We start from the raw sequence: 27,616 nt of genomic DNA on the forward strand, positions 1-27,616 counted from the left end.
AGAGAAGACAAGATGGCGGCGTGAGTGGGTTGCGCTTTGTACAGAGACGGCTGCGACCCCTTCAAGTTTGTCGAAATCGACCGATAAACGGACTGAAAAAGATTGAAAAAAAGGCGACGACACCATCGGACGTGTTAGCGAAAAGGCAAACCATTGCCCCCCTCACCACGGAGGAGGTCCGGAGAGATTTTTTTTTCCGCGGCGGTCCTTGTGACAGCGTTAGCTTGATGCTAACGTTAGCCAGCGTTAGATACGACTAGCTGCTGCTGCTGCTGCTGCTACTTCGAGGTAGCTGGGTGGTTGTCGAAGGCCGTAGGTTTTTACGGATTTAGTTGTTGGATGTATATACTTCGATACTGACACGGCAGACCGTGTTTTGTCGAATGAGGGTTATTTTAATGCAGATTCAGATTTTGTAGCCGCTACTAGCCTGTGATAAAAGGGAATAACTAACGCCAGGATATTTTTTTTTTATTTTTCCAACTTACCTGCTTCGATCGTCGTTGTTGATAATATTATTTGGAGTAACAGCTAATCCATAATTACCCCCACCTCCCCTCCCCACCACCACCGACTACCAAGTGGACACCCAGGTCTCTGTATGTTCTGCTGACAATCGGGCCACACTGCCACACAGAATTTCCTAAAGTGAATCGGGAGGAGATCGTCATTTGGTGGATATTATGGCGAGCAGCAGTGGCTCCAAAGCCGAGTTTATAGTCGGTGGAAAATACAAGCTGGTCCGAAAAATCGGATCGGGATCTTTCGGCGACATATATCTGGCCATCAACATCACAAATGGAGAGGTAAGTTAATTTACTGCATCATCATATAGCCTATATATTTGTGTGTAAGTTACTTGTCAGTCCAACATGAACACAATATGTGAGGTTGATTGCAACATAGCACTGTGGGTTAACTTAACAAGTCTGAAACTACCTACCTAAACTGTGAAATGGATTTCGCCAAATGTTATTTCATAGTTTACAATATGTAAATGTGACAGAGTCTAGTGTACTGTAACTGGCACTGTGAAATGAAAGGAGCTTTACTACCAAATGTAGCCTAAATGTTATGTTTGTGTGTTGTGTGTGTGCCATTTTTCAGGAGGTAGCTGTAAAACTGGAGTCACAGAAAGCCAGACATCCACAGTTGTTATACGAAAGCAAGCTGTACAAAATCCTGCAAGGGGGTGTCGGGATTCCACATATCAGGTAAGGGGGGAGACCTTATCACGTTGTTAAAGTCCAAAACTGACAATGAAGTAACAAATTGGGCCATATGTATATATATATATTATGGTTCGGTAAGGTTTTTGCCGTAGGGAGAAGTAATGTCGGAGTGGCAGCCACCTTGTTGGCAGCAGGCCTGCTAATCTGCCTTGTAACTGGGACTTAGTCGATTCTACTGACGGTGGATTCTTCCGCGAACGTTTTAATAAAATGCCGTCGTGTTTTCACATTGTACGTCAAGTTGCTTTTCGTATCGCCAGCGTTAATAGCCAGCGTTGTGCTTGTTATCTTGCAACTAGCAGCTGCTTTAATCTGAGCAAAGCAACTATGTGGTTGGAAATGGCCGCTCCTCTTTTGTTGTGTTAGTTCCCAACATGTCTTCCTTCCTTTTTGCCCTGTTAGAAAATGGCGGCGGAGCTACAGAAGCGAAATCAACAATCTGAGCCCTCACCACGGTCCTTAGTGTGCCTTTTACCGCGTGATTTCGCGTTGTTAACATCGTACGATATGTTTTATTGTATATAGAAGTGTGTTGGGAGTTCGGGAGTAGCCCCACAAGACGTGGTAGTAGTAGGTGGAGAGGAGAGGAGCCCACAACAACACAATGTGTGGCCGTGTGTGAGCGCTCCGGGCTGGGCTTCATCACGTCGCTCATGTCGCTGCTGCAGACGGTTGATTACAGCGGAGCAGCTGCACACAGACAGACACACATCTATGAGTCTGTGGCGTCTGTCTGCTAATTTAAAAAATAAAAAATAAATAGGGAAATGTTGTGTATACCTTCAGCCAGGAAGGAAGATGGTAATACTGACCACTAGCTGTAGAAAAGTGGAAGTAGGCTACTGTAGGTAACTTAATGTACACACACAGGCCTATACATACGTAGCTTATATCTACCACCTTCTCTCTGTATGTTTTATATACATACACACATATAAGCTTAGCTCTGTTCTATACACATATATGTATATAGAACAGAGCTAAGCTTAAAAGAAATGTAACACTAGTGGATCAAATAAACAGTGATATACAATATATATATTGTATATCACTGTTCTTTTAAAAAAAAATTATTTTAATCTCTTTACAGCTACATGAAGAGAAAACCTTTTCACCACTGTGTAGTTTTTTGTTGAGCAGACAGGAAATCCATGTTGTAATTAGAACAGGGTGGACACAGCATTAGTTAAAGGGATAGTTCACCCAAAATTCCTCGCCCAGAGTCCTCCGTTCCTTCTCTGAGTTACGGGGGGGTCCGCGCAGCAGTATTTGTCCATATAATGGTTGTGGATGGATACCACTTTCCTTCGTCCAAAAAGACACACCAAAAAACATCCAAATACCTCCATAGTGCGCGTATGTAATGTTCCTCTTGTATTGATGCCCCGACATGAGAAATTGTTCCGCCGGTCAGGAAGAGCAGTGAACCGAGACACTGGGAGCTTCCGCTACAAACAAGCTTAAAATATAGACTTATTTAATTTTTTTCGGAACAATTTCTCATGTCGGGGCTTCAATACAAGAGGGACATTACAGACCAGCAGCATGGAGGTATTTGGATGTTTTTTGGTGTGTCTTTTTGGACGAAGAAAAGTGGTATCCATTCACAACCATTATATGGACAAATACTGCTGCGTGGACCCCCGCCCCTGTAACTCAGAGAAGGAACGGAGGACTCTGAAAACTCTCACAGCTCTTAGTCGACATGAGGGTGAGTAGATAATGAGTGAAATTTGAATATTGGGTGAACTATCCCTCTAACCGTCTCATGGTTCATCCTCATGAAATCATAATAATAAAGCTATTAGTTTACACATTCTGGTAGTTTTCAGACAGACTAACCTGCTGTCTGTCTACTTGACTGAATGGCCCGACAAGAGAAACAGGCTGACTCAGACCGCGAACACACTCGACCATATACAGTCCAGTACAGCTGGCACACGGCTGAACGGACACAATTAGTGTAGATCACTAAGATACGGTGACTGGGTTGAAACCTGAGCTCCCTCCGCATCTTCACAAATGAGCCCTGGTGTAAGCTGTCTCTCCTGTCATTGATAGAAGCACACATGGCTTGAATGCTCGTCGTGCGTTTTTGTGAGCAGCCCCCCCCCCCTCTCTGTGCTGCTAACTTAAAGCACACGTTGTTGTAGATAAAGAGGAAGTGCGTTGTAATAAATGCGTGGCAAAGCCGGCGCAACTACTATGATTCACGGGAGCCACGTGATTTGATGATTTGAGACCAGGAAAACTCCACAAAGAACAAAATCAAAGATGTTTGTAGCGTCTGTTTGGAATTTAATGAGCACATTGTGCGGCCGACCTGCATCCAGACTCTTGCCATATGCTATTTGTGTTGTTGCTGCTGCCGTTAGGTTGGGATGCAGGATGGAAAATGGCAGCTTTTTATCCCAGACCCTAAACCAGATTTCCACTCGCAGCAGGACAATGAATATCAGCTGAGGCTGGGGAAGTCAGCCGTGCTTGTGGGTATTTTAGTCCGTTTTTGTTTTTTGTTTTTTTTTCTCTGCAGCTTTTAAGGCAAAGCTTCTTTTTCTTTTTTCAAGTTTTTACTGCTCAACAACCAGGGACTGTTCATTTTCATTGAATCTTTGTGCCGGTGTTGCTGGCTGGCTTCATGTTGCAGCGGGGACTTGTTAGAGCCTGTCAAACCTGCTGGTCCTGCTGCCCCTCCTCCACCCCGACTTCACCCTGCCTTAACTTTTTATGCAGTCAACCACCACCACCACCAACTCGACTGTAGCCGGGCCTTTTCCTCATTCTCCCGCTCTGCCTTTGCCTTTCCACCCCCAAAGTGAAGCATTTGGCTCCAGTTAAGACGCCGGTGGGTGATTGTGAATTCAGGGTATCCGCGGGGTCTTGAAAAGTATTAAAAGGTGTTAAATCAATTTGGGGGAAATTAAGACCCTTAAAAAGTATTAAAAAGTCTTCTCACGACTATATAAAGTCTTACATTTTCAGAATTGGCTGTCCAAGAGTTTGAGTCCTAAAAAACATTGTAAAAGTGTGTGAATTTATTCATTTAAAAAACAAACAAAGATGAACTGGTACATAAAAAAGAAAAGAATTTTTTTTTTTTTGATAAACTTTGCCTTATCCCAGCCTATTTTGAATTCTGTAGCATCATAGTGGTCTATAGTCTTTATCACAAACTAAAACTGTTACGTTAAAAGTGTCACTGATGTAAATGGTTACAGCTTGAAGTGGCGGTGAGGTGTTGAAAAATATTGAGAAGGTCTTGAAAAAGTCTTAAAAGGGTATTAGAATTAACTTCAAGATTCCTGTATAAACCCTGGAATTAGAATTTCTTGTGCTCGTTAATCTGCCGTACCACTTCTTCAAACAAAGTGAATGTAGCTTAACCTGTATATATCACCTGTATACCACCACGCGATGAAGGAAAGCAGCAGATTGGGGACAGAGAATGTGAATATATTGAATGAGATCACAACACTAAAAGCCACATTATTGATGGAGAGTGGTTCCCCCATCGTAATGGACGCTTAAGTCAAATTCTAAAACGGGTATTAAAGATTTCCCGGACAGGTCAACTAAGCTGGAATAAGAAAATCAAGTGTGACAAATGAATCGACACTCTTCAAGATCATCTGAAAGTCAGCAGCAGAAAAGTTTAAAGCCATTATTTTCACAGAGTTGAAGCTACAGCAGAGCTCTCACTCAGTAATGTATCATTCATTATAGATCCTTCACCAGCTGACATGAGGACTGTCCCCGTGTGTGTTTTTCTTTTTGTCAATAAGCAAATGGTGTACTCGTGTGTGTACAAGTCCCTTCACGGTGAGAAGAACATAACCAGATATGAATTCTCTCTCTGGTAATATTGCTGTTGTCAAGGATCTTGCATCATTTCATATGAAGTGCTGTTGTCTGAGAAAGTGGACTGTTGGTGTTAAGTGAAAAGCTGACAGACAAGCTTTGTATAGTAGCTTGTATTCTGTGTATTTTATCACTTTTATGTCATGTGTAGGGACTACAGATGGAAATTAGCTGGGAGCTAAATCTGGTGCAACCATCTTTTCATTTTTTTCCTTTAAATGATTAATGTAATTGCACATTGTCCCTTTATTAAACTAATAAAATTAAACTAAACAAGCGGCAGCTCTCCTGTCGGCCTCTTGAGAACTGCTGCTGCTGGTTCTCAGGTCTGAGCCGGTTAAAAAAATACTTGTGGTGGTACAGGAACGTAGAATTGCCAAATCACGGGTACGAGCTAGTCTCATCCTGACTCAGAAACACACCTTGTTTTCTCCATGACTACTTCAGCAGTTTCTGTTGTGTGTGTGTGTGTGTGTGTGGCTCATTAAAGCACTAATAGGGGCGAGCAGTGAATCACACATTTACTGTTAACTGTTTAAATCTGAAGCAACACAGGATGTTAAACAAAGCCTCAGTCGTTCAACTACTAAGACCTTTTCCATCAGCTGAGTGCGTTGTGTTGATGTCATGGTGGAGTCTAAACCTGTTGACTTCAGTTGTGCAGCTTAGGGCCATGCTGTTGGGAGTTAATATTGGTATTGGATAATTCATGCCTTTACAAATATTATGGCCAGTGTGAGGATTTTACAGTGGCTAAACAACTGGCTCTAGTACTGAAAATGGAAACTATTGTATGGAAATATATTTATCTTAATGCTAATCAGGGATTGGTCTTATCTGAAGTTATTTGGGTCAATTAGTTTGTATGTGCTGTTGTACCTAGCTACAATCTCCTGGAAATGATTTAGTGTCATACAAATTCAGAATAATGAAAACAACTGATTAATTGCATCATTTATTTACATGATACACATCGAATTAATTACTCAAATGCCACAAATTATTTGTAGTCTGGAAATTAGGGTCCAGAAAAAGTACAGATTTAGAAACTTCAAACGTTTGGAAGCCTCAAAGTTGCAGGTTAACCATTGTCCAAAATTGACTTGTACCAAGGAGCCTCTTACAAGTTAATCAGACTCTTATGGCGACGATAGTAACAGTCTGTGCAATTCCATAGGACTGGGTCTCCATTGCTTGTTGTTTAGTCATGAGTCTTCAGCCCCCCCCCACACACACACACACACACACACATTACAAACTGTTACTGCACCATAAAGAGATGGACACGGCCCCAAACTTCTGCAGGCCAGTCATCTGTGACTGAACAGAGAGGAAGGTAGCAGTGCTGCTGTGACTTGTGGCAGGAAAAGTCTCTGTTTTAGGCCAGGGGTTCTCCACTAGTCTCACTCTGGGCTCCACATTGTCCCATGGTCATTAAGTCGCGACCCACTTTTATAGAATTCAAACCAAGAATTTTTTTTTAAAACCTTTAAAAACTAATTTTGATCTTTATTGAGCAAAATGCATTTCAGAGCACATGAATGAAACTGAGGAGTTACCATGACAACTGCATGTATGGAGGTGAATAAAAAAAATATCCAACTGCACAAAATGGAGACCAGCAAAACGATATATTTGACTTCTAATGCATCTCTGCATTCAGAGCATGTTCACAAAAGTGAATAAATATCAAATTGCACAAAATAAAGACCCACAAAACAAAACAAGATTCACTGCATCAGGCCACATTAATAAGAAACTGATATCTTTGCATTCAGAGCAAATGGAGCAAATAATAAGAAAGTGAGGAGGAGCATTACAACTGCATGTGTTCACGTGTCTCGTGTGCCTTTCAAAATAAGTTATTTTTCAAAATAAAAGACATATCCAACATCAGATGTGCATTAAATATTATTTACTTTTTTGACCAGCTGTCCGCGACCCATCCAGAACGGGTCCGCGACCCATCCAGAACGGCTCCCGACCCACCAGTTGAGAACCACTGTTTTAGGAGACATGCAGGTTGTCATGGAGACAGAAAGCTTGCTCTTCAACAGCAGTAAAAGACTTGAGTGTGTTTTATTGTCTTGACTTTGTTCTGCTGTGAAGTGACGGTGCGGTGTGCGGTGTGCGGTGTGGACGAGGCTGATAGACTGTGATCAGGAAGGGCCATGGATTGACCAAATAAGGAGCAACAACTATTCTCTCATCTGTGTTGCACACATGAACGTTTTCACACTATCTTGTTGTCATTGTAAACAACTGCCTATGAAAGTGAGTGTGTGTGCACAGCGGCCTCTATTTAGTGTTAAAGTGTGTTAACAGATTCAGTGGTTTTGGTTTGTTGTCGTCCTCGGGGAGTTTGATGCTTCCTGTGTTCTACCTGCGTTTCCACATCTCTCCCTTTTCAACGTTTGATCAGTGGATGAATGAATGCTTCTAGTCACCTGTGGTGAATGTCAGCAGCTGACAGAAGCACTGTAGCACGGTCCCACCCAGTGCACGCCAGGCCACCAAAACATCAGATTCAAACAAGTGTGTTTATTAAAGCAGAAGTAAGTGATATATTTGTGTTAATATAAGTCTTAAATAGTTGTATCTTCCGACAGCAATCACTTCTATAGAGTGTTTGGTCTGAAACACGGGTCTGTCAGTCACTCTGCTCTGCTCTGAGCCGAGGAGAAAACATTTATCGTATCCTACAGTTTTTATCCAATGAGGAGAGAGAACGGCATGCAGGGCTGTGTGTGCAGCCAAGGAACGCCGTGAATGTGGCGACGTAGGGACGAGGACTGTTATGGTGCGTTCAAGGCAACCTGTAACTCGTGTTTTTCCGACCTGTGAAGTGGTACCAGTTCGATCTGGTACGAGTTCACGGGTCAGAAGTTACGAGTGGCCGTTATAGTGACTTTCACCGGTAAAACAGGTCGGAAAAACACGAGTGGGTTGCCTGAAACGCTACAAAGTCGTAAGTTGTGACTTGAAGCTGTAATTTACGTTTTCAAAAGCCTGCCTGGAACGCAGCATTAGCGAAAACGACCGGATCGATTACTTCTGCTTTAATTTTCAGAGAAAATAATCACACTACAACAAATAATACAGGTGCAAAACAGACCTATCACAGTAAGGCTCAACTCCAATAAGGTAAACACAACAGGGCGGTAGCAGTCACAGTCCAAAACACAAGAGTCCCCGGTGGTCCAAGGGTTAACTTGTTATCTCAAATAAAACAAAGCAAGAACAAACAGATGTATCCTAAATACACAGCAATACTAGAAGCTCATTTGTTGATGGTTGACATACAGGGAGAGCATGCCTCAGTGCTTCCCTCCGCTCTGAGAACACCATAGAAGACTTCCACATACCGTCAGAGATGGGATTTTTATTTCCAAGATGTGGCTATGGTATATTTATCTTGTAACATTATTTGCCGCCCGAGGATTGGCCAATCTCACTCACTGATCAGTATTTGCAGCAAAAAAAAACCGCAGCAGCCTCACGAGAACTTGAATAGTTAGTTTGATGACTAAGCAGCTGTCATGTCTACTTGGTGTGTCTCATCTCTCGGGGTCTGCTGTGAGCTTGTGTGTGACTTGTCTTGTCTTTTGTCATTGTTCTGGACAGCCAAGCTGGTTTCAATTAAGTTCAATTACGTCCACATTTCTCTACAAATAGCCTCAGACAGAAACCCACAACAACTAATTGAAACTGGTGTTCCTGTGGTGTCACCAGGTGGTATGGCCAAGAGAAGGACTACAACGTCCTAGTCATGGACCTGCTGGGACCGAGTCTGGAGGACCTGTTCAACTTCTGCTCGCGCCGCTTCACCATGAAGACGGTCCTCATGCTGGCAGACCAGGTAGCTCTCTCACACACACACACACACACACACACACAGGTCTGAAGAAGAATAGGCCTTCTCTTAACTTGCAGAAAAACACAAATGTTAAAGGGATAGTTCACCCAAAATTCAAATTTCACTCATTATCTACTCACCCTCATGTCGACTAAGAGCTGTGAGAGTTTTCAGAGTCCTCCGTTCCTTCTCTGAGATACGGGGGGTCAGAACAGCAGTATTTGTCCATATAATGACGTTCTTCGTCCAAAAAGACACACCAAAAAACATCCAAATACCTCCATACTGCTCGTCTGTAATGTCCCTCTGGTATTGAAGCCCCGACATGAGAAACTGTTCCACGAGATTTTCACTGACACAGGAAGAGCAGTGAACCGAGACACTGGGAGCTTCCGCTACAAACAAGCTTAAAATATAGACTTATTTAATTTTTTTCTGAACAATTTCTCATGTCGGGGCTTCAATACAAGAGGGACATTACAGACGAGCAGTATGGAGGTATTTGGATGTTTTTTGGTGTGTCTTTTTGGACAAAGAAAGTTGGTATCCATTCACAACCATTATATGGACATGAGGGTGAGTAGATAATGAGTGAAATTTGAATTTTGGGTGAACTATCCCTTTAATTAAATTGCAGAAAGACACAAATGTTAACTGATAATATGGGTCATGATGTACAGTATATTCTCGCTCTCACCAATCCATGTCCTCGGTGAAAGTTGTGTTAAAGCCTGTCAGTGGTCCACATGTGTGACCTCTATGTCTCTCTGTTTTGATTCGGTGAAGGACGGTAGTGAAATGGTTAACTGTGACTTTTCCTTTTCGTCTCCAGATGATCAGCAGAATTGAGTATGTACACACAAAGAACTTCATCCACAGAGACATCAAACCAGACAACTTCCTCATGGGGATCGGCCGTCATTGTAATAAGGTAAGAGGCCTGTCCGGACCCTGTGCATACTGTACCGTCAGCATGGTGTTGGACATGTCATGGCCGCCTGTTGGCACTCGGTCCATGGCATGTTATGTTATTGTGAGCCTGCAAACAGTAGCAAATGTAACATATCCTTCATTTCTTATGAGAAATAGGCCAAAGAGAGGACGGGACAAATACAAATCAGAATAGAATTATATTTCTGGTTGAAACTATGGCACTTTGCAGTTCAGTAAAGGTAAAATATGTAGGTTTTTTTTTTTAAAAATCAGTGTCTGTGTCATAAGATTGCTATAGTAAGTCCCACAGGTTTCTTTTAACTCTTAAATCAGTCACACCAAGTTGGAATGTACCCCTGCATGTCACTCTTAGATGATGATAATAATAATAACCTCTAATTATTTGTGAGCTCGCTCCAAGTCAAAACCTGTAGGTTCAGTGTTTTCACCTATAGACGACAAAACTAACCACACACACACACACAGTTCTTCTTTCTCAAAATAACAGACAGGACAGGACTGAAGACTGGATAGATTGTATTGATAAAACAGACCAAGGATCAGCAGTTGTGATTGGTCGCTCTTTCACTAATGCAGACAAATTGAGTCACACTAACTCTTCAGATAGATGTTTGAGGTAATGTATCGTCAGGCTGGTAGTCAGCCAGCAGCAGCAGACACATGCCCAGTGAGCAGTGTGGGTTTGAAACACTCCAGTGATTATTTATCCTGCTGAAACTTTTTTTTTTATGCCAAAGTAAGTGGCTGTTAATCATGTTTTAAACAAGCAAAGTCATTTGTGTCCCTTCACACTGCCTGGCAAGTTGGTCTTTCTGGTTTCACAGCACGACGCTGGGCAGGTGACAGGTGTGTCTGGAACACATTCCAACACAGAGAGAGAAAACTATGTGGAAACGAACCTTTATACTGCTCCTGGATCATCTGTCATAGATGTTTTTTTATTTATTTATTTATTTAGCACGAACAATATCATATAAAAAAAAACAACATGAACAATCAACATCACTGGGATGTGCAAAGGGGAGGTATGAAACCCAGGAGGGCTTATATGAAAACCTCACCCAACATATTCAAAGATCAAATTTGTTACGGTTTAAAAACAAAAACATAGGAAAATAATTCAACAATAATGAAAAAAATAAGTAGAAAAGTAAGAGATTAAACAGTAAAATATAAGGAAATAAGGAAAATAAATAAATAATAATGCATAAGCTCATAAGGAAAGAGTAAGGAGTAAGAGAGAAAGAGAGAGAGAGAGACAAAAGAAAAAAGATGTTAGACAGGTTGTGAAAAAACTGTCTTCAACTAATATGGCTGCCACAGTACAGTATCTATAATGTGACATAAATGAGACTCTCGCACTCTAATCATCTCATCAACATGTTCCCTTCATCAGTCTACCCTCCATCCCCATGATGACAAATTGAAAACTGAATGATCTGAGTATTCAGACGCTTAAATATGAGTCTTGAAGTTTTAGCTCAGGATCACTGGAATCAACGTGTGATAAACAGAAACGATGAGGACGAAGGAGCTGCTGCTGAGCTCAGAGTCAGGCTCGTCTTTCTGCCATGGTCCCGACCAGAGGTTTCTGAAGTTTATAAAATTCAGTTTTCACTTTGTCATTATGGGACATTGTGGGTCAGTTAATAAGGGGAAAATGTATGAAACTATATGAAGCTAGTGAAGGGGTCTGAAGACTTTGTGAACACACAGTAATGTAGAAAATAAAGCACCATGCAGCTTGTTTGACTTGGACTGGAGTTACAATCCAACATAGGCTCAGACTAACATCAGGATGGACCCAGTGTCAACTGCTGTTCATTCTGCACTTTTTGAATTCATATACTATATATATGTCAATTGTAGCATCTATTTTCCATAAAATATGTAATTGACCAGTGATGCTGTGATGGTGCAGTGAGTCACACAGCCCATGTGCTGTGACTGGTCTCTGTAAGCATAGTAGCCATGTCAGCCAGAGGTGGCATGCTGCTGCATCAGGGTCAGAGACGCTTCCTCACACAACAAAACATTTTGTTTCCTGTGATGTCATTTGTTTGCCTCTGGTCAGACGTTTATAGTCAAGTTGCCTGACCCAAAAATGGAATGTTTTGTGTCCATTATTTTGAGCCTTGCAGACAGGCAACATTTTGGTTAAGATAAAGCCTCGGGTGTACACTTGATCAACGTCCTAAATAGTGTGTGTGAGTGTGTGTGTGTGTCTGCTGCAGAGCAGCTGTGTAGTCAAAGCCCAACCTCCACTGAAGTGACAGCCTTCCACCCCTGACACTGCAGTCCTGCTCTGTTTGTTGCAGACAAACATCCATTAACAGTGTAAACAAACCACCAAGTCTAATATGGGATATTTAAATGTAATAGAAGTGTTTCTAACTTGACTGTTTAGCGAGATCAAGAGACGGACGTCTTGGCAGAAGGATGGGTCCCTTTAGTCACGTAGCAGCAGCATATTGTGAATGTAATGGCTGTTTTCTAAATGTTGTCAACACATCATTTCAAACCTGTGGGTCCACTATTTACTGTGACACAGATGTTATTAATCCATGTTAACACAGGCCTGAGAGGCTTTTTTAAAGTTTGAGCAGACATCCCAGTAGTCGGTGTGAAGATGCTGAGCAGCCGTCTCCTTCCACGCAGCCATGTGCCTGGTGGCCGTCGGCCAGACTGACGTTGTGAGCAGACAACCTGGGCCATTGCAAAGCATTTGACCAATCAGCTGTTGTTAACAGCGCTTTGTTGCTTTTATGCCACATATATCTGACATACTGTGAAATACACGAGCCCATCATTGGATGAGGGCCTGTTTTGCCTTTCTGCTTCTGTCTGTGCCAGGTGACAGAGTTTGTGCAGCATTCTGTGTTTGAGATGAGTGAAAGCAGCTGGTGTCCAGAAGCAAGCAGTCGTCCAACAGTAGGGCTGTGGAGATCCACTCAGATCACCAGACCATGCATGAGACTGGGTTCATTAGAATGAGATGAGAGTTTAATGCTAGTTCTAAGAAAACTTGACTGACAAAACATTTGACAGGGAAAATAGTCTTTTTATGACTGGCAGTCACAAAATGCAAAACACTGCAGGTGCATTTAGAGGTGTAGCCATCTTGTGATGAATGTTACATCTGCTGAATTGTAATGAATTATCATATGCTGTAAAAGACAGAACAGTATGCAAGCACTGTGAATGTATGAGCTGCTTACTTACTTCTAACTGAAGCTGTGCGTGACCTAACTGAACTCCTTTCCACAAGATAAACATGCAAAGAAAAGCCAGTAGAAATGCCGTGTTGAGTCCTGCCCTTCAGTGGCAACAATGAGAGACACTGTGGGAGCTCTTCCCCCTCACATAAAGATAGTGGTGGCTGTCTTCAAAGGATACAGGAGCTTCACCAGGTCTTCTTGGGGCATCTCTGACATGCCAGCTGTCTGTCCAGTCCGTCGATGTTTCGCAGGCTGTGTCTTGTGTCTCGGGGGCCGATGGGATGTGCTGACACGGCGGCTTGCTGCTGCAGCTCACAGTCAGCGTATCCAAGGTGCTGTTCCATCGCGCGGTAACGGCCACCAAGCACTTTTGTGTCTGTCTGCAGTTGTAGCAGCTTCTGATGGAAGAAAAACAGCCGCACGTCACACACCAGTGACCCACTCTACACCGCGGGTGTAGCACTTTTAAAGGGATATCTCAACATTTTTGGCAAATTCGCCTATTTCCATAATCCCTGTAATCTTAGCAGTAGGTTCATTACCTTTAATTGTCTGTGCAAGCTGTTTTGAGATCGGCGGGGCAGAGACGTGAGCTGCTCAGCTAACGCTACGGAGGCTCATGGTATTTCCGGGTTTCCCTCATGAAACTCCACAACGCTCTGGTGGACAAGTTGTGACCTGCACATTCACCACGCTATGAGATAATAACGTATACGGTAATTATGTAACATTACGACACATGAAGCAAATACTCGGAACTACTTTGCTTTTGAAATCACTCCGCCCAGCAGCCGTGTCTGGAATGTAGTTCCGTCTATGTATTTCCCTCTAAAACAACTCTGTGTGGTAACGTTGTGTTATTATCTCATAGCGTGGTGAATGTGCAGGTCACAACTTGTCCACCCAGAGCGTTTTGGAGTTGTTGGATTGTGTATTTGTTGAGTTTGATGAGGGGAAACCTGGAAATACCATATGCCTCTGTAGCGTTAGCTGAGCAGCTTGTATCTCTGCCCCCCCCCTCCCTAAGTGAAAAACAGCTTGCACCGACAGTTAAAGGTAACGAACCTACTGCTATGACTAAAGGGATTAAGGCAATGGGCCAATTTGCCAAAATGTTGAAACATCCCTTTAATGTGTGGCTTCAGTCCTGCCTTGCACACAGCCACTTCCATGTTACCTGCATTATCAGTCACAATAGCAACGCCTTCATAAGCTCCCAGTCAGTGACAGCTGCTTGTAAAACTTTGGCTATGTTTGACCCCATGTGCAACTCAAAGTGGGCGAGTTTGCAGGCATTGCCATAACAACCGCCGGTTGTTACGGCGATGCCACACAAACGATGTGAATGAAGTGGCCGGGGCACCTTTGCTGTGCTAATTTTGTCACACCCCTGTCTTGCTGTTGCAGCTGGATACGGCTTTGCCAGACAGCTTTCACCCGGACCAGAAGCAACCCCACGTCGTGAAATCTCGTGCCACGAGATCTCAGTTTCAGAAGTCGCAGGCCCCCTAAGTGTGTTGGATGGCAACAGGGCTTTTCTGCGCATAATTTAGCATGTTGTGCCTTTTTGTTGCAAGACAACTGACCCACTTGTGAATATAAGTTTGGGCAGAGCCGTGTGTCTGTGTATGTATCCACCACTTTCTGGAGAATGACGCTGGGTGTCGCCATGACGCTCCATTCCACCGTTACTGTATTGTTGATAGCACAGACTGGTTGAGAGACATCGGCCGTGATGACTTTATTTATAATCATCACGTAATTTTAATGAGAACAATACGGACGAGTTTTTAGCTTTATGTCACATTTTCACGTCACTATATCACCGTTACTACTACTGATGTTTATGAAGTCTATAAAACCAATTGTTGAACAAACATTTTAGATTAGCTGGGCTAACCGTTAGCTGTTAGCCGTTAGCAGTGTCAATAAACAATAACTCAATAAACGGCCCATGAAAATAATATATTTTCAGCGGATATCCTAGTTCCAACATGACTGAGCTAACTGGAGTAGTTTCATGTCGTGTCCGACAACGGGAGGGTTTTAACAGCTGACGTCCTGATGTTAGCTTAGCTGCTGCTGTTAGCTTAGCTGTCAGCAGCAGCAAAGCTAACAACTACGATAACCATGACTAGTTACAAAAACGTGCACACAGAAATAGTCATGTTTGTTCAATAATTCGTTTTTTAGACTTAACAAACATCAGATTAAGTCACAACGGTTTTGACTAAATCACATTTGGTGCCTACACCGGTGGCTAACGCTACCAGTTAGCCGCTCGCTAGAATGCTACTAAAACCGACTTCTGTTGTGGTGTGACGCAATGGATCATGGGAAAATAAAGTGGTGGATAGGTGAATGTTGTTGGTTGAAGAGCTCAGAGTTGGACTGTTGACGTTCAGTGTGTTGAGGTGTTTAGTGGAGCAGCAGAGAGAAGTGGTCCTGGACTACGACTGGAACAGTACAGGGCTCAAGGTTGACATGAACTACAGTCTTTTTGGCCCCCTTTTTGTTGTTGATTCTCCAGTTTTGCTTCTCATCTGTATGATCGTTGCATATTTAGACAGCTGAGGTAGACTAGAAACCTTCTATAGCCTCTAGAGCGGGGCTATTCAATTAAAAATTCAGTGGGGCCAGATTTTAAAACCGAGACCTTAAGCCGGGCCGGACATTTTCAGCGGTCAATAAGAAGGTTATGACAAATGAGGGGCATTTTTTAAACCCAGCATTAGCTATTAAAAACAAATCTACACAGCCAGAAAAAAGAGAATGAGTCAATAAAAGTAGTACCTAGTGATAGTAGTAGTCCTAGCTGTTAATGCTTTGAATTGGAGTTTTTTTTTTTATGAACTAAAAGTTTCCCGAGGCCTACTGTCCTCTGAGTTTCCACTGAGGTTTACAGCAGGGGGTTATGTAGAATGTAGCCTAGTCTTAAAATTAGGCCTAAAGATGAACAAAGATTTCTTTTCTAACATATTTTGATTGGTGAAAAACAAGGAGCAAAAAGCCATTTGGGGCAAATTACTCTGGGAAAGTATTTGATTACGGATTATTCCTTTGAAAAGTAGCTATCCTAATCAAGTTACTGTTCTGATTCCATTGCAAGTAACTTAGCCTATTTAGTTGCGTTAAAATTAAACGTCATTCCCTTAAAAAGACAAAAAAAAAAAAAAAAAGGACAGCGTAGCGTGGCGTGCTGTCACTGCGTGGACGGTGCTCATGTGTGACCACGAGCCGGGCCACTCGGACATTGGTTCGGGGCCGGATGTGGCCGCCAGTTGAATAGCCCTGCTCTAGAGCCTAATGGGCAAGCTCACCTGTCACTCAACAAGTAGCAGCCCTCATACAATCAGAAAGATCTGTCATGTGCAGCTCTAATGGAGGCACACTCGCTCCTTTTTGAAGAAACAGAAACAGAAACAGAAGCCAGCCCAAACTTAAAGCTGGCCTGTGGAGTTTATACATATAAAACAATGTCCGTTACATTGCAGCCACTGCCAAACGACTTATTAGGATGATCATTGAACGCATCTCCACCACACAACAGTCCCTGGTTTACCCAGGAGCGCAATTGCCTCTGAGGAGCGACTTTCCCGCGCTGTCGCACAGGGAATTACGTTTGCATTACGCATGCAACGCAACGTTCGGATTTGACGTAGAGTTTAGAGCGCTGGTAAACAGAAGATAAGAAGAACATGTTATCTTATTTTTGTTTAGTCTGATATGCAGCCGGTGGAAGCACTGACACCGAGCCACCGAGCCACCGTGCCGGTGTTACACCGGAGCGGAGGAGACCCGACGGCGGATTCGTCCCGCCCGCCTCCCCCCCGACACGCACCGCACCGTAACTGGAGATCCGCCCGGTGAGCGTTCAGAGTCCCCCCCCCCCTCTCGCTGACCTCCGCGGTCCTGGACCACAAGACCCCCTGTCATGTCGGTCCTCCACCCTCTCTGATCCGCCGCAAGTTGCAAGAGCCCCGCGGAGCCCAGTCTCTCCCTCCTCTCCCACACTTCAGCACCTGTCCTGGGCTACAGCTTGGCTCGCTCCACCGTCCTTTATTTTTGAAGTATAACTAATGATAATGCACTGTATTGCCTAACTATAAACGCGTATGAGTGATCAGAACAGTAAATTGTTTACGCTACTTTTAAAAGGAGTAAAGTCATTTAAAACGAGGACCGAGCCGAGCCGACACGGTGCAGCCCAGGACAGGTGCTGAAGTGCGGATGAGAGGAGGACAGACCGGGCAGGAGCAATACAGAGGCGTCTCGTCAGTCCTCGGCTGTCTTTAATGTCCCGAGACACCCCTTTCAATCCGTTTAAGGTTATTTCTTTGTGTTTAGGGAGGCTATATTTGCTTAGAATATTTTTTGGCAACCAGAAAAGCAATGTTTGACCGGCGTGGCGGCGCCATCACACTCGCTCGCAAAAAAAAAAAAAAAGACAAGAAAAAAGGAAAGAAAAAACGCACTTACACACATTTTGGAGGAGGGAAGCGCGTCACAGCATCATTTTTATTAAATCATAGTTTTCTCTAAATTAAGACAGTGTGCGGGACTATTTTTCACCCAGCCCCCCCAAAATGTAGGCCTATGTATAAAAATATGAAAATAAATTGCGTGTAGGCCTAGATATCGTTTAGGGATTTTTTTTACTAAACGTTTACAGTTTAATTCCGTGTAAACGTTTACACATGTAGCCTATAAGGTCACACCCCTAAATAAATGCCAAAGCTGAATGACCACAACTTTTTTTTCTCTTCCTACTTCGCCAGTCACCTGGTTGCCTGGTTACCTGCACTTACCGTTCGGAGAGGGAGGGAGGGAAGGGGGGGGGGGGTTAACGTCATCGAACGGCGCAGGCTGACTGTTGCAGTAGCCTACTCGAAAAAAAAACACGGCTGATGGCTCGTAATGAGCAGAACTCCACAGGGCAGCTTTAACGTCATGACTTCATCTCTCAGTTCAGTCAGCCCTTGATTTGTAGGGTGCACTGCACACTGCTTCTCTTCTGATTCCATACTTAGACCACAGCAAACATGTTATCTAACGACCTGTCTCTGCTGTCGGTCCGTAGTACCATTACTTGTACTCATACGGTGATGTCATCAGGCCAGCCGAGGCCCAGTACGACTTGAGATCTGATTTGTAAAAACAAGTCTGAAGAATGTTTTAGGTTTGTGGGGTGGCTATTTTATACACAGCAAAGTTAAAGGGATAGTAGCATTTTTTTAAAGTGGGGTTGTATGATCTACAAATACCCCCTAAGTACTTTAATTGCAGTAGAAGACTCTCTGTACTCCTCCCGTTAGCAACGCCAGCCCATAATAGCCCTGCCCAGAGATTTACAACATACAGTGTTGTGAACAGACCCAAAGAAACGGCCTATTTTCACGGCCTAAAAGAGGTTTTACCTGAAAAAAAATACACAGTTCCATTGTTCGCTATGATATAATTTTTTCCAGCCCTTCAAAGTGCAGGAAAAACACAATTTTATATATATATATATATAAATTATATTATAGCGAACAATGGAACTGTGTATTTTTTTTCAGGTAAAACCTCTTTTAGGCCGTGAAAATAGGCCGTTTCTTTGGTCCATTCACAACACTGTATGTTGTAAATCTCTGGGCAGGGCTATTATGGGCTGGCGTTGCTAACGGGAGGAGTGCAGAGAGTCTTCTACTGCAATTAAAGTACTTAGGGGCTATTTGTAGATCATACAACCCCACTTTTAAAAAAATGCTACTATCCCTTTAACAACCAAGTCCGATCAGCTGCCACTTATTAACTGGCAAATTTTCATTCAATAAAAACACAACAGTAGGTAGTTGGGGAATGGATTCCTCTAGTCAGCAGGCACGTGTGGTCAATACACTGATGTCTGAGGCTGAGAGCAGCTTGTTTGCTGTGTAGTCTCGTCCCACGTCGCACTTTGTCCAAAGTTCCAGTGTGCAACAGGCCACAGAAACATGTCAGCTTTTAGCGTGCCAGACTGATAACAGACAGGTTTTTACAGTGCATGTCAAAACAGAACAGTAAGAAAAAAAGACAGTGGCACAAATTAAACCTCAGTCCCGACACTGGGACTGCTGCTGCTGTCCTGGTAGCTTATGATGTGAGCCAAGTATGTGTAAAAGTGTTTAAAAAAATCAAATATACTACTGAGCTCTGTCATGATTACACAGCAAACGTGTGAGTTAAAGGACAATTCCAGGCGAATTCAACTCGGGGGTGTATTTTCATATCATTTTAGGTCTAAAAGAAGGAATCTGAAGATTTTCAGTTTAATCGCTCCTGTTTTGCGGTAGTTGTGTCTGTTCCCCGCATCGCCGCGGCAGCAATGAATGGGAGTGGATGTAAGTTCCGCTGCTTTAGGCTGTTTCCATCCCTCAAAGCCGCAGTTTTTTTCCACAGACAGCGTCAGATGGAGACTCAAACATGCACCCAGAAGTTTATTTACTTCAAGCAAGCCGACATGTTTGTAAAACTAGATCTAATTCAAAGTCTCCCGGAGTCTCGCGCGAGACCCAGTTTGCCGTGCTCGGTGTGTTCAGGTGCAGTAGGAAAAGCTACCGTTTGTGTCATAAACACAGGAATATCAACTCTTTACTTGCTTCAAGTAAAAAAAAACTTCTCGGCGCATGTTTGAGTCTCCACCTGACGCTGTCTGTGGAAAAAAATGTACACTTGAAGCAAGTCAAGAGTTGATATTCCTGTGTTTATGACACAAGCGGTAGCTCCGACTGCGCCTGAATACACCAGCACTGCAACTTCGGGCTCGCGCGAGACTCCGGGAGACTTTGAATTAGATCTAGTTTTACAAACATGTCGGCTTGCTTGAAGTTTAATAAACTTCTCGGTGCATGTTTGAGTCTCCACCTGACGCTGTCTGTGGAAAAAAAAATGCGGCTTTGAGGGCTGGAAACAGCCTAAACAGTGGAACTTACATCCACTTCCCATTCATTGCTGCCGTGGCGATGCAGGGACAGACGCAGCTACCGCAAAACAGGAGACATTAAAACTGAAAATCTTCAGATTCCTTCTTTTAGACCTAAAATGATATGAAAATACAGCCCCGAGTTGAATTCGACTGGAATTGTCCTTTAACCTTTGGTGCGGCTCAGAGCTCATCTCGGCGATGACACAGTTAACAGCGGGTTCATCAGCTTCTCTATTACTACTATACTAACCCACCTGATAGATAGATAGATAGATAGATAGATAGATAGATAGATAGATAGATAGATAGATAGATAGATAGATAGATAGATAGATAGATAGATAGATAGATAGACTGAACCCATGCTAGGCTGGCTGTCTGGCTGCACACAACCAAAGTAACTCATGTAAACAACAAGACACAGGAACTCTCCGTGTGTCGGCCGAGGCCTGCCAACAACTTTATTAAAATAATGCATCACCCCTCGGAGGCCTCGTCAACAACCCCTCGTACTAGGCAGCAGATATTTGTTATACAGTCTTTGTTTTGCTGGTGGAGAAAGGACAACCATGGGCTCCTTTACTGTTTGCCCCCTCCCCTCCCTCACTCCCTCCCTCCCTCCCTCCCTCACTCCCAATTCCCTTCCTGTCCTAGGTCTTTTCCTGAGCCATGGTGTTGCCTGTCTGCACTGGCCTTTATTGTCTCTGTCAGACATGACATTAAGCTAAACAAGGGACACCACTTTTGGCCTCTTGTCGTGCAGGGTTGATCGTTCCACGGTCGTCCTGACAGAAGCAAATCACATCCACGTGGTTTCTTCTGGACCGATGGCCAGAATGATCACATCTGTACCACAAAGATTTCTAAAGTGGATTTCTTTGCCTGTGTAGGTCCAGTTTTTATTTTATTTTATTTATTTATTTTTTGGGGGGATGTACAGGATGAGCTGTACAGGACACTGTTTGTTAGTTGTATCAAAGGGAGCAAAAAAAAAAACCATGTGGGTGCAACCAGAAGTGCCCGTTGTACTCATGCTAACTGTGACTGAAGGTGGATAGCGGCTGTGTGATTTTGACCCCTGCCCCTCTACTGTCTGCCCTAGTGTTTAGACTCGTCAGTGGGGAAGAGGAAAAGAAGCTTGGCTGTTAGCTCTTCTCAGGACCCATCTTTCTCAGGATTAAACCAGGTGTGACCTTTTACCACAACACCAGCTGCCTCACAACAGCAGTTGTCGCTTTTGCAATCATACCTAACTACACTGGTTTAAAGTGAATCAGACTACCAGCACCCATCTCGCACTCATAATACCCAGAATATGCGCTCCCCCCCACCCAGTGTGCACTTCATTACAGTGGGGGAGCAAACTAAACTTTCCATCAGCAATACCAAGGGAGTAGCTTTTGTCCCCATTTGCTATAAAAAGGGGCCCCTGTCCCTCCTATCAAATGGCTTCTTTTCTCGAATTAAATACCAGTTCTAGTAACACCTGTCTCTTTTTTAATGTGACATTTGCTCAGTAGTCATTCTAAACTAATTCACATTAAACCAAAACCAAGCCTGATCTCAATCCAGTCCTTGTTTTATCAGGTAGCAGATTTAAAAAAAAAAAAAAGTGGCATGCAGAACTGATGTTTAATTAGAGACCATGTGGATCATGTTGAATGTGAAACAAAACAAAAGATGGGAGAGAAAATGTTATCTTATATAGATGTATGTGTATATTTATTACATATACACACCTCCAAAGTGATAGTTCAATGACAGCTTAGAGAAAACATGTCCTTTTTTATCTGTATCTGCCTTTTCACAAAGACCCAGATGAACTGAAATGAAAGCTGCACATAAGAACAGCAGTGTTTTTAGGTAGACAATGGTGACTGACTGCCAGGGTCTTAATACCTCCGTGTCTTCTCCACGGGGGTCACTCAGGTCCCTGTAGCAGTAGTAGCCCCCCCCCCCACAGGCCTTTTCACTCCCCCCCCCCACTCACTACTACGCTTCAAGAGATTTGGTGAAAGTTGCGTTAACATACCTCACCACGACGCTCTTCTTTTTGAAGGCTCTTCAAACTGTTCTCAGGCCAGTGTAAACTCCCCACACGCTTTTACGCAGGAATTAAGTTTCTCACATTCGCTGCTGCCGCTTCTGCTGCTGCTGCTCCAGGTCGATCAGGCCGTTTTGGATTCAGTTTGATGTGTTTTTTAAAATCTGTTGAGTCATAATAACTAGGATTTTCCTTTTTAGCTTTTGTTTTTGTTGTATTTTTCTCGGTGTGGTGCATGATGAGTCGATGGATGGATGCACTGGCAGCACTGTGTATATATAACTGAAGCCTGAAGTACACAAAGTGGAAAGCCTGGCTCTATCCACACACCCTCACACTAACTGTAAAATGAAAATGGGTCCCTGAAGCAGCCTGCGTTTTAGAGTAACCAATAGCTGGACAGTTGGTCAATAAGAGGACATTTACACACCTGTAGTTAGTTAGTTTGTCTGAATCTGTACACACGCTGCTCTGGTTTGGTCACACGTGGTGGTTGTAGTACGTTAAAAGTGTGTGTGGATGTGGGACGTGGGAGAATATGAGCCTCTGTGTGAAAGCACTGTTCAGTAACGGTGCGTAGAGTTTGAGGAGAAAGGACTTGTGTTGTGTCGTGTTGTGTTCCTGTTGAAACTTCCTGTCAGGATTGTGAGTCAGCTGTCGTCTGCAGTAGGACGTCAATATTCATCCTGTTGTCTAGACTTGTGACTTTACATTACTGTTGTTGTTATTATTATTATTATTATATGCTAGCTGTGACATTAACCTTAAAGGGATAGTAGCATTTATTTTTTAAAAGTGGGGTTGTATGATCTACAAATAGCCCCTGGTACTTTAATTGCAGTAGAAGACTCTCTGCACTCCTCCCGTTAGCAACGCCAGCCCATAATAGCCCTGCCCAGAGATTTACAACATACATTGTTGTGAACGGACCCAAAGAAACGGCCTATTTTCACGGCCTAAAAGAGGTTTTACCTGGAAAAAAATACAGAGATTGTTGTGATATTTACCCCAAAATCGTATATTGCTATAATTGTTTGGGATAGTGACATTTGCCTTAGACATATGATAAGCTCATGACAATCAGATTAATAAGGCAAATGTCAATATCCCAAACATTATAGCAATATACGATTTTGGGGTAAATATCACAACAAGATTTACAACATACATTGTTGTGAACAGACCCAAAGAAACGGCCTATTTTCACGGCCTAAAAGAGGTTTTACCTGAAAAAAATACACAGTTCCATTGTTCGCTATAATATAACTGTGTATTTTTTTTTTTTCAGGTAAAACCTCTTTTAGGCCACGAAAATAGGCCGTTTCTTTGGGTCCATTCACAACACTGTATGTTGTAAATCTCTGGGCAGGGCTATTATGGGCTGGCGTTGCTAACGGGAGGAGTGCAGAGAGTCTTCTACTGCAATTAAAGTACTTAGGGGCTATTTGTAGATCATACAACCCCACTTTAAAAAAAAAAAAAATGCTACTATCCCTTTAAAATGAGATGAAACCTTGACATGACAACAGATGTGTTGTATGGGCTTGCATGCACGGTAGCACACTGTGTTGCACAGGGGACTGTCTGTGTCATGGGGCCACTATGGTCTGTAACATGCAGCCTATATCTTGGTTTGGATTAGCAGTTAGCACACATTCATCTTGTGCGTGATTGACGAGCGTACCGTAGTGCGAGTCATTGACGATCCCACTGACGACACGTGTCACTCTGATAGAGGAGGAGAAGTCAGCAGCTCAGGGGCCGATTTCACAAACACAGATCGCTGACTGTGTCTCGTGACTTCAGATATCAGATATAGACGTCTGTGTGTTTCTGTTGCACAGCAATCAGGTCCGCAACTGCTTTTTAAAGTCGACTGTGGTACTCTTCAGAATTACAAAAAAAATAATTGGCAGACCAAGCAACCACATCCAAGCATTGACTTCTGTTAAAAGGGATAGTTCAACATTTTGGCAAATTGGCCCATTGCCATAATCGCTATAGTCATAGCAGTAGGTTCGTTACCTTTAATTGTAGGTGTAAGCTATTTTCAGTACGGCGGAGCGCAGCAGCTGGCTGCTCAGAGCTACGCTATGGAGGCTAAGGGAATTTCTTGGTTTCCCTCATTAAACTCATCAAATACAAAATCCCAAAACCCCACAGCGCTTTTGTAGACAAGTTGTGAGCTGCACAACCACCACGCTATGAGATAATGACGGAACGATACGAAACGGAGCCGCTTTCGAGGTAAATTCATACAAAATCGCTGATGCGCGTTGCGTTCAGGGACAGTTTTTCAGCAAGCAGTCTCCGTATTTACCCTGTATTTACCTCGAAAACGGCTCCGTTTCGTATCGTTCCGTCATTATCTCATAGCGTGGTGGTTGTGCAGGTCACAACTTGTCTACAAAAGCGCTGTGGAGTTTTGGGATGTTGAATTTTATGAGTTTAATGAGGGAAACCAAGAAATTCCTTGAGCCTCCATAGCGTAGCTCTGAGCAGCCAGCTGCTGCGCTCCGCCGTACTGAAAATAGCTTACACCTACAATTAAAGGTAACGAACCTACTGCTATGACTATAGCGATTATGGCAATGGGCCAATTTGCCAAAATGTTGAACTATCCCTTTAATTTCTCCGCAGAACATGTTTGACCTTTTGGAAAAATCAGTCGCAGGACGTTTACTTACTTGGGACAAATGAACCCAGTTAAAAAGAAAAGGCTCAATTTGGTGAAAAGAAAAAAAAAAAGACCTTGTTCATTGTTCTCTCCTGATTCATGTTAGGAAACAACACGTTGTACATGAGCCATGTCTTCCTGTTGTTTGGTGTTGCTGCTCAGCTGATTCTTTCTTTCTTTCTGAGTACCAGCACTGGTCCAGACCTGTGGGAATCTGAGAAACAGTCTGACTGGCATTTCCACCGATCAACCAGCCACATTAAAGACCAGATCAGTCTGTGAAACATTTTTGTGAACTCGGGGCCCCAGTTCTCCACAACAACAACAACAGCCTGTCAGAGCGTCGGTATTATCAGATGGTCAAACAAACAAACAGCACGGCTTTAGGACAGTTAGGACAGCGAGCTGCGGTCGGTCAGTCTGATAGACGACACGGGGCTTTTTCAGCCTCGGTGAGGTGTCACAGCCTTATGATGATATGTTCTAATGTAGGGATGTCACAATTATAAATTTTCTTGGTACGATTATTATGCATTCATTAATTTCACAACACTATGAATGTGTAAAATCAAATACAGTCAAAATATAATGACATTACTCATTGTTTACACAAAATATTTCAAGTATCTATTAAAATATGACCAATTATTAACCCCCCAGGGGAAATGTTTGAAATATTCAAGTCATAAACTGTTATCTATACCAAATGTTTACGTTTATTTTAATCATTTTTTGTTTTGTTTTGCTTTTTTTTTATTAAAAATGACACGCTAACATTTAAATTCCTACCAATTCAATGTTACATTAAATTGACCAGTATCTGAGCATTTACCTTTTTATTTTTTGGCTGCACATCTGCCAATATTGGTTCCAACATAATCTTTTTTGGGAAGTTGACGGTATTTAGGAATCTTTACGATTTTAATTAATTAATTGTGGCGTTTTAATACCGCGATTAATTGTGAAAACAAGTAATTGTGACATCCTACTCTAATGGCATCATAACTGTTGTTTGTACTCTGCTGCGGCTTCACTAATCAGACCACGGCATCCCTATTGTTAATTGGAATGAAGCTTTTTTGGGAACACCTGTGTGATGCAGCTGTCACATCTGGAAGTGGAAGCTAGTGTCAGAACCGAAGCTCAGAGGGGGTGACTTCACGTTTTATGTAGGGATGTAGCTGTTGCCATGACACTTTCTTTTCTCCTCCACATTTTACCATCATCACAAGGATTTGCTTTAATCACTGACAAACTTGTTGTTTTTGATTTACACTTTTCAGTTTTGAAAATGAAAGAGAGGGTTTTTATGAATGAATTGCTGAAGAACTGTGGCATGTTTGTCTTCCTTTCTGTTGGGCGCCATTGACGGATAACCTCCATTTGTTGTCTTCTCCTTCTCTCCATCAGTTGTTCCTTATTGACTTTGGTTTGGCGAAGAAGTACCGAGACAACCGAACACGACAGCACATCCCCTACAGAGAAGACAAGAACCTGACCGGCACAGCACGTTATGCCTCCATCAATGCACATCTGGGCATTGAACAGAGGTCTGTGCACATGTTTCACATAAGGGTTTCAGCCTGTTGTTTTTAGTTTCCATGACAGTAATTAAATTCGAAATCTCTACTCAGTCTCACTCTGTATTAGGGATGTCACGATTATAGATTTTCTTTGTACGATTATTGTCAGAGAAATAATCGCGGTATTACGATTATCACGATTTGATTATGCATTAATTAATTTCACAACATATGAATGTGTAAAATCAAATGCAGTCAAAATATATAACTACATTACACATTTTTACACTAAATATTTTAAGTATCTACTATTCATATATATAAACAATTATTAATCCTCCAGGGGAAGTGTTTTTTAAATATTCAAATCATTAATTGTCACCTATACCAAATGTTTAAGTTTATTTTAATTGATTGAAATTATTGAAATTTGTTTATTTGGATAAAACCCCTTGAGATGTATCATCTTGTTTTCGAGGGGGTCCAAACATATAGACAAACATAGATTCAACAGACAAACATGTTCTCAACAATATAGAAAAACAAACAGACAAATAAACAAACAAAACAAACCCAACCAAAAAGACAAAAACAATAGTACAAACAAGGACAAACACAGTTATTTACATTGGGACAAAACAAAACAACCATAGTAGGGCCACAAAGGTCAACACTGGGACTAAAATGACAGTATATAATGATTAGTAAACAGATCAACAAAATCAGAAATGCGTCTTCAGTGAAAACAGGAACAGGTCACCATGAGATGAGAAGACAGAGCATGCTTGAAATTACAAGAGAGGATTGATAATTGATTGTTTGTTTTGTATCACAAATGAGATGCTAACATTTAAATCCTACCAATTGTACGTTACGTTAGGTAAATGGACCAGTAATTTTTTACAATTACCTTCACTTTTGTGCACATTTGCCTCTGTGTTTCCAACATCATCTTTTTTGGAAAGTGACGGTATTTAAGAATATTTACAATTTATTAATTAATTGTGGCGTTTGATAGCGCGATTAATTGTGAAAACAAGTAATCATGAACCCCTACTCTGTATTATTCTGATGAAAAAATGCACAGTTTCTGCATTTAACAAATAACACTGTTTCTGTCTGCAGTCCGCCGCGATGACATGGAGTCGCTAGGCTACGTGCTGATGTACTTCAACAGAACAGTCTGCCATGGCAGGGACTAAAGGTACGACACTGCTCTATACTGCCCAGGGCCTGAAATTTGCTGCAGGATTGCAGGGTATCGAGCATAATTTAAACCGATATACCCGCAAATCTAACGCTTCGAAA

General features: G+C 42.5%; 1 protein-coding gene across 1 annotated transcript; it reads left to right on the forward strand.

Moving 5' to 3' along the window:
• Window positions 1-27,510, forward strand: LOC146980362 (casein kinase I-like). The gene is made up of 7 exons (XM_085788659.1): window positions 1-806; window positions 1,108-1,214; window positions 8,823-8,949; window positions 9,779-9,877; window positions 21,167-21,250; window positions 26,196-26,370; window positions 27,434-27,510. Exons 1-7 carry the CDS (start codon window positions 684-686, stop codon window positions 27,508-27,510), a joined length of 792 nt encoding a protein of 263 aa, XP_085644785.1. The 5' UTR covers window positions 1-683.
• The last annotated feature ends 106 nt before the right edge of the window (window positions 27,511-27,616 follow it).

Source organism: Trachurus japonicus, chromosome 10 (genome assembly GCF_045865225.1).
Source record: "Trachurus japonicus isolate A0001 chromosome 10, Traja_1.0".
Classification (NCBI taxonomy): Eukaryota; Metazoa; Chordata; class Actinopteri; order Carangiformes; family Carangidae; genus Trachurus; species Trachurus japonicus.

Bases quoted from the DNA above. Each gene is read 5' to 3' on its own strand.
- LOC146980362 (XM_085788659.1), top strand. From the start codon at position 684: ATGGCGAGCAGCAGTGGCTCCAAAGCCGAGTTTATAGTCGGTGGAAAA. The intron at 9,878-21,166 runs GTAAGAGGCCTG...TGTCTGCCCTAG, and splicing joins TCGGCCGTCATTGTAATAAG to TGTTTAGACTCGTCAGTGGG. The intron at 26,371-27,433 runs GTTGTTTTTAGT...TTCTGTCTGCAG, and splicing joins TCACATAAGGGTTTCAGCCT to TCCGCCGCGATGACATGGAG.